Raw genomic sequence first — 7955 nt, 5'->3', positions numbered from 1 at the left:
TTCTGTTCCAACTTTAATTTAGAAAATGTACTTTGAGTAATGATTTGAATTTTAATACATATGCTGTCAAAATTAAACTACTGTCAGTAACAGCTGGCATCACTCTTACCAAATGATCCATTAGAAAAACACAAGAATCATTAGGTCATTGAAAACAACAACTCTTTCCTGGTATTGTGGTATTTCAACCTAAATACTGTGCTGGCTCGGTAGCCCCCCACCTCCCCTCCCCACCGAACCCTAAGCTACTTTTATAACCAGGCGATGAGTCAAGGTGTATTTTCTCAGCTCAGTTTGCTCCACTGTCTTGGCATCATAGTGAAACACCCAGCACTCACCCATGGTGATTAGGTGGCTAAAGAAGTCATCCAAATTGGCTTGACACAGCTGCAACGTTACAGCTGCTGCATCAGTTCAGTGAGCTTAAAAGGCTGTGAGTAGCCATGGTGTCCAGTAGGTGGCAACCTTTGTCATGTTCAAAATGTTGTGCACGATCTTGAAAACTGATGCATGACTGATTTTGACTTTGTCCACTATCATTTCAGTTTTTATACCCTGGGCTTTCAGTAAAAGGGCACCCACATCTCTCACAGTTTTCAGTTCTTGAAAAAGAACTTCATTTTTCATTACTCAGACTTGTTTGACCCCACTGGAAGTGCATGTATCATCCAACAACTCATTACTCAGACTTGTTTGACCCCACTGGAAGTGCATGTATCATCCAACAACTATCATATTATGGTATGTCATTGCTGTACACTTCCAGCAACTCAGCATGGATTGTTGCAGTATTGTTCTCCTTCAAATGCAGCAAATGAATTACTAGCCTGATATTCTGCTTTATCAATAGGCTGCAATTTTGTTTTAGTTCCCCTTGGAGTCCATTACAGTACTGCGGCATAGGGATTTCAATGTGTTCAAGAGCTGCAAACAAACAAAATTAATGTTGTGCATGGATGACACTGATACCCAGCAGAAGGCCCAACACAATAAGTAAACAGATCACCTGGAAAACCAGGAGACTTTACATCAAGAGACTCCACAGAGAGGAGAGGTATCGAAAACCAAGAAGCTGGACTAGCTTCAACAAAGGAAAGGGAGGATGCGGAGTTCTTTCATCTTGCTGCTGAAATATCGATATGGAGGCATAGTACCATTTTTCATCAGGATCAAGCATCGCAGCAGCTCCAGGGAGGTGAACTAGATGGAACGTCAGCCATGCATGGCACTTGTGAGGAAAAGGATCTGAGAGATGCCACAGGCTAGATGTGGTGGCCAAGGAGCTCTTACACCTTAACCTGTTCATGAGAGTCTCCCTCACAGATAATGATTGTAACTGTTTAGACATTGCCTCTTGTTCCCTTGAAGAATGCCTAAGTGTGCCATTCTGCAAAGTCTGACTGTATGTGTATGCAGTGGAGCAAGTAGCCAACACAACTCCCATAAATGAAGCAGAAGAAATCTGCCAAGAGACCTGCAGGTTGACAACCAAGAAGAAACCTCCAAAATGAAACATTTCCTGTAATAAGAGGTTGGGCCTCAAGAAGCTCTGGGAAGACAGCAACATCATGGTTTTGCCAGCAGACAAAGGAACTCAACAGTTATTGTACAGCATACTGATTATGATGAGAAAGTTTGTCATCTTCTGGAGGACCAAGCATGCAGACATTTGGAATGTGACCCTATGGACAGAGTGAACAATATTAGGGCTCTCTTGAAGCAACAGGCACGCCTGACAAAGTCATAAAATGACGGCGATCTAGAGTGCCAGTTACATCTAGATCGCATAGACTGCTGCAAGTTCACAAAGAAGGTGTGCCACTACACCAAATTGTCAGCATTATTGGCACATGAGCGTACCTAGTGTCTAAGCATTTGAAGAAACTCCACAACTTAGAGCACTTCTTGCAATGTTTCAAGCAACTACATACACATCACAGAATCTCATACAATGGTCAGTTATGATGTGGTCTCCTGTTTAACAAGGTACCACTGAAGATTCCCTGGAATAGATCATAAAGAAATTTGATGATGTTCTGCTAGACCTGTTGTTGTTTTGGCCTTCAGTATAGAGACTGGTGTGACACTGCTCTCCATGCTACTCTATACTGTGGAAGCTTCATCTTCGAGTAACTATTGCAACCTACATCCTTCTGAATCTGCTTAGTGCATTCATCTCTTGGTCTCCCTCTACAATTTTTATCCTCCAGTACTAAATTCGTGAGTCCTTGATGCCTCAGAATGTGTCCTGCCAACCGATCCCTTCTTCTAGTCAAGTTGTGCCACAAACTCCTCTTCTCCCCAATTCCATTCAGTACCTCCTCATTAGTTACATGATCTACCCATCTTATCTTCAGCATTCTTCTGTAGCACCACATTTCGAAAGCTTCTATTCTCTTCCTGTCTAAACTATTTATCATCCATGTTTCATTTCCATACATGGCTACAATCCATGCAAATACTTCCAAACAAGATTTTCTGACACTTAAATCTATATTTGATGTTAACAAATTTCTCTTCTTCAGAAACGCTTTTCTTGCCATAGCCAGTCTACATTTTACATCCTCTCTACTTCGACCATTATCAGTTATTTTGCTCCCCATATAGCAAAACTCATCTATTACTTTAAGTGTCTCATTTCCTAATCTAATTCCCTCAGCATCACCTGATTTAATTCAGCTACATTCCATTATCCTCATTTTGATTTTGTTGATGTTCATCTTGTATCCTCCTTTCAAGAAACTGTCCATTCCATTCAACTGCTCTTCCAGGTTCTTTGCTGTCTTTGACACAATTACAATGTCACCGGCATCTCAAAGTTTTTATTGCTGCTCCATTGATTTTAATTCTACTCTGAATTTTTCTTTTGTTTCCTTTACTGCTTGCTCAATATACAGAGAGGCTACAACCCTGTCTCACAACCTTCCCAACCACTGCTTCCCTTACATGCCCCCTCGAGTCTTATTAGTGCCATGTGGTTTCTTTACAAATTGTACATAGCCTTTCGCTCCCTGTATTTTACCCCAGCCACCTTCAGAATTTGAAAGCAACATTGTCAAAGGCTTTCTCTTTGTCTACAAATGCTAGAAACATAGATTTGCCTTTCCTTAATCTATCTTCTAAGATAAGTCGTAGGGGGTGTTGCAGATGTAGACACCTGCATTTTTTATATGTTCTGAACCAAGAGTCACTAACCACATACGAGGTTGTTGTATGATGATACTTTATTTTGGAGAATTGGTGGATAATCAAAGCAGTGGAAAATATGCATACTGACTACAGCTGTAAATGACATTATGTGGTATGTAAACAAAGAATATGGCCTCTTAGGAAGACATAAGTGCATTAAGCATATAGTTAAGTTCTATTATTTAAAAATTGAAGTAGAAAAGTACAGGGAATTTTATGTATGTGTAACCTACGTTAGAGGATTAAAGACAATAATAACACCCTGAACTTCAAAATGTATCCAATAGGGTCAAAGGCATTACATGATTTAACAGCAGCATATATCTTTGGACCGTTGCCAGAAGGCAGAGGTTGAGTGACTTTCATCTTCATAGCAATTGAATCTTGGTCAAAATAAGTAGAATTACAGCCTATGAAAAAGCAAATACAGCCACTGTATTTACGTGTTTATGAGAGTATATGTGCATAAATCTAGATTGTTACTTATAGATAATGTTTGTACAATTTTTAAGTAATAAGGTACAGAAAGTTCTGGTTAAGAACTACAAATTATTTAGGAATAAATCCAGATGCCATGGGTTGTGAAGTAGCCATTGAAATCTCACATGTTGTGCTCTGCTGCATGTTTTGCCACTGAGTGGTCTACCCTGTTTTTGGCAACAGTTTAGCGGTGGCCATTCTTCTAGTTGACAGCTGGATGTTTGTCATACCAATGTAAAATGCTGTGCAGTGGTTACAGCAGAGTTGGTGTATAAAATGGTAGCTATCGTAGGCGGCCTGCCCTTAGTGGGTTAGGAAGGTCTTGTGTCTGGGTCTTTCACAGGGGTACGATCCCTGTTGGAAGGGATTGGGGGATGGGAGTGGCATAGCGATGGACTAGGATATTGTAGAGGTTGTGTGGGGTGTAGAACACTACTTTGGGAGGGGATGGAAGTATCTTGCATAATATGTCTCTCATTTCAGGGCACAATGAGAGATAATCAAACCTCTGACGAAGGACATGGTTCAGTCCCTCCAGTCACAGCTGGTATTGGGTGACAGGGGGGCACTTCTTTGTGGTCGGTTCTTGGGATGGACGTGAGGAACAGGTGTGTGTGGAGATATGGCATGGGAGATCTGTTTGTGTATTAGGCTTGGAGGGTATTGCCTGTCTGTGAAGGCCTTTGTAAAGCCTTCAGCATATTGTGTGAGGGAGTTCTCATCATTGAAGATGCTTCTGCCATGGGTGGCCAGGCTTTGTGGGAGGGATTTTTTGTTGTGGAAGGGAGGCAGCTGTCAAAGTGCAGGTACTGTTGGTGATTGGTGGGTTTGGACCGAGGTGTGGATGGAGACATCTGAGAGGAGAGATCAACACTGAGGTGGGTGGCACAGTGGGTGGAGGAGGTCGGGGTGAATGGGATGGGAAAGAAGTTATTGAGATTGTGGAGGAACGAGGATAAGGTGTCCTACCCAACAGAGGCCAGGCCACCTGCGGAAGCAGCCATGTTATATACCAGCCCTGCTGTAGCCATTGCACAGCATTTTACATTGGTATGACAACCAACCAGCTGTCAACCAGAATAAATGGCCACTGCCAAACATTTTCCAACAAGAAGGTGGACCACCCAGTGGCACAAGATGCAGCAGAGCACAACATTCAAGATTTCAATGGCTGCTTCACAACCCATGCGATCTGTATCCTCCCCACCACCACCAGCTTTTCTGAGCTGTGCAAATGGGAGCTATCCTTACAGCACATTCTTCACACCCGTAACTCCATGGCCTAAAACTATGGCGCACTTGTGCATGCATTTGTGTACACCATCTCCTATCCCACTACCCTTGACCAATTCATGTCAGCTAGTTGTATGGTGGCGCTATATCATTCCCTAGTGTGTAAAATCGTGTGCCCAGTCATCTATCACCTGCCCTCTACCTGCAATTCTAGCTAGCCCACAGATGGCTTCCACAAACCATTAGACGCTTCCCTCCAACCCTCTCCTTACCTACCACCTCTCTCCCTCGCATCACCCTACCCACCACCCCCATCTCACCTCAATACACTCACTTTGGGGAAACAGCTTGCAGTTGACCGAGTACAATGTAGGGAGACAGGTGCGTGTGTGTGTGTGTGTGTGTGTGTGTTTGCGTGCGTGCTCGTTTTTGTGTGGGTGTGTGTGTGTGTGGGAGGGGGGGGGGGGGGCATGTGCTAGCTCGCTCGCGCGCGTGCACATTTGTGTGCATGTTTTCCTAAAAGCTTGAAAAAGGAAATTCATTCTGAAAGTTGGCAAACCTCTGTACCTTTTTTTGTGTAGCTATCGACAATACAGCACTTCTGCCCTTCAGTGATTCATCGATTTATAAGTAATAATTTTGAAGAATTTTTAGCATGGGGAGGAGAACATCATATTACCATTTCAGAATACCATACTCCTTACAACCCACCAGTAAGAATGGCAAAGCACGCAGGTGCATGTACTTTACTGAACATATTGTTCAAACAGATATGATTCACGTGTTAGGATGATTCCAGAATTCCAAGTTATTTTAAATGAGTTGACTTATTGGTCTCTCAACAGTAGAGATTTTATTCAATAGAAATATAAGGAAGCAATTATTTACTTGTATTTCCAATATGTCGGTTATATTTCAAGCTTACTGGGTCAAAGAAGCTTTAACAACTTCACCTTCATACTGAACGGTTAAGCTAATAATCGTTTATAGTATCATACATGTGTATGTAGTTGAGCACAACTGGGATTTATATCTCTTATGTATAATAGTTCCATAATACAATAGCAACAAATCCTTTACCTTGTCTCTGTCAGGGAATAATCCAAATGGGTAATGAGTGTAAACAATAGTTATATAATACAATAGCAACACATCCTTTACCATGTCTCTGTCAGAGAATCCAAATGGATAATGAGTGTAAACGTGTGTGTGTGTGTGTGTGTGTGTGTGTGTGTGTGTGTGTGTGTGTGTGTGTGTGAGTGTTTGTTTTATACATGTGAAGAAGGAGTTTGTGTAGTAGGCCCCTGGAACAGTGCAATTACTAAACATTGGGGAAATGATATTGGGTTGTGTCATAAGTTCATCTGCTTTTTGTTACAGTGCAGTCAGAAAGAACAGCTAGGAACACATATCCACACAGCATAGCTATGACAGAATGGTTGCTGACCTGTCTGATTAATCACTTCACACACAAGGTCATGCACAATATAACTAAATAAGATGGATCAGTTTTGTAAGCAAACTGTTTATTTCCAGCAGTATAAATCATTATTGTCAAGAATATTTTGTCATTTATCTGGAAGCTTATAATGTCATTCTTCCAAAATGTGGGGGGTTTTCAGGTTGATGAACTCTTCGAGTTTCAGTCTGCAGTCCTCCACAGAGGTGAGGTCTTTGCTATTGAGCAGATTCTGCAGGGAATAGAATAGATGGAAGTTGGAAGGGGAAATGTCTGGCAAATATAACGGTTGGTGTAACACATCCCATTCAATAGAACACAACTTTTGATGAGTCACTATAGAGGTGTGTGTCTTGTCGTTGCCATGATGAAAGACAATACTGTGCCCCAAATCCGGCCATTTCTCATCAGTGGCTGCCTTGAGATGATCCAATTTCTCGGAAGTGATAGTCTTGTTTGGAAGAAGTTTGTAATTCAGGACATCTCTGCAATATCACCACATGCATAGCAAAACCTTTCTTGGATGCAGCCCTGGTTTAGGAACAGATAGTGGCCCTGTCCTGTCTTGCACCTCAATATACTCTTCCAGGCATTGTTGTACACAATCCACTTCTCACCTCCAGTTACCAGCTGTTCCAGAAAAGGAGCATTCTGATTGCATCTCAATAAGGAGTCACAGATTAACAAGTGCTGAAACAAATTTGTTTCACTCAGTTCATGAGAAACCCATCACGAATATTTACGTAACCCAGATTCTTCAAGTTCCTAGCTACAGTAGTGTGAACAACACTGAGCTTCAATGCTAACACTCCCATTGTCATTTGTGGCTTGTTGACTATCATGTCATTAAGCTGTTCCACATCTGCAACTGTTGACGAGGTTTGCTGTTATGGAAAAATTCACAGTTTGAAATCAATTAAATCACTTTTGACACCCTTGAGCCATTACTGCATCATCCTTGTGTACAGCAAAAATCTTCTGCTGGCATTGTGAGGTGATAGTAAAATAGCATAAGATGTCAGATATGTTCCTTATTGCTTTCCATAGACTGTAAATACTTGTTCACACTGTTCTGTCCTACACCAGGCACAAACACACACTGACATGTGGCATGTCAGGTTGTTGACTTCTACGTTGTATGGTGATTATGCAACTGTGTTACCACGGTGGTGGGGCGGAGTCACAGCGGGTGCAAAGTTTAAAGTTTGCAGGCATTATAGATGGAAAGCATGAACAAAACGAGCAAACTCATGATACAACCCAATACAACGCTGTTCACTAAATACACCTAAATACACTATCGTTTGTGGAAACTGCAACACCAAGATGGAAAAGCATGAATTCAGTTAATTTAATACCACAGGTTAGGTACATGACAAGTAACAAATGATTACCTTTTAAAATCTGTACATGTCCTTTGAGCTTACTATTCAGACGTTTGGCCACCACGCCCTGCAATTAGAGCTGCTATATGCCAAGGCATTGAATCAATAAGGTTCTGAACATTCCTGAGGGATTTCCCTCCACACAGTTTGTATCCAAGCCCACAAATCTGTGACACCAGTTACGGAAGGACCATGACGCACCAGGTGCC

General features: G+C 41.8%; 1 protein-coding gene across 1 annotated transcript; it reads right to left on the bottom strand.

The window, feature by feature from the left end:
* Nucleotides 1-6494: 6494 nt before the first annotated feature.
* On the bottom strand, nucleotides 6495-7467 carry LOC126335929 (histone-lysine N-methyltransferase SETMAR-like). Its single transcript, XM_049999405.1, has 4 exons — nucleotides 7420-7467; nucleotides 7105-7245; nucleotides 6933-7051; nucleotides 6495-6846 (listed from the first exon to the last, which is right to left on the bottom strand). Exons 1-4 carry the CDS (start codon nucleotides 7465-7467, stop codon nucleotides 6495-6497), a joined length of 660 nt encoding a protein of 219 aa, XP_049855362.1.
* Between the last annotated feature and the right edge of the window lie 488 nt (nucleotides 7468-7955).

The sequence above is a fragment of the Schistocerca gregaria genome, chromosome 2 (assembly GCF_023897955.1).
Source record: "Schistocerca gregaria isolate iqSchGreg1 chromosome 2, iqSchGreg1.2, whole genome shotgun sequence".
Classification (NCBI taxonomy): domain Eukaryota; kingdom Metazoa; phylum Arthropoda; class Insecta; order Orthoptera; family Acrididae; genus Schistocerca; species Schistocerca gregaria.
This window is presented reverse-complemented; position numbering and strand designations above follow the sequence as displayed.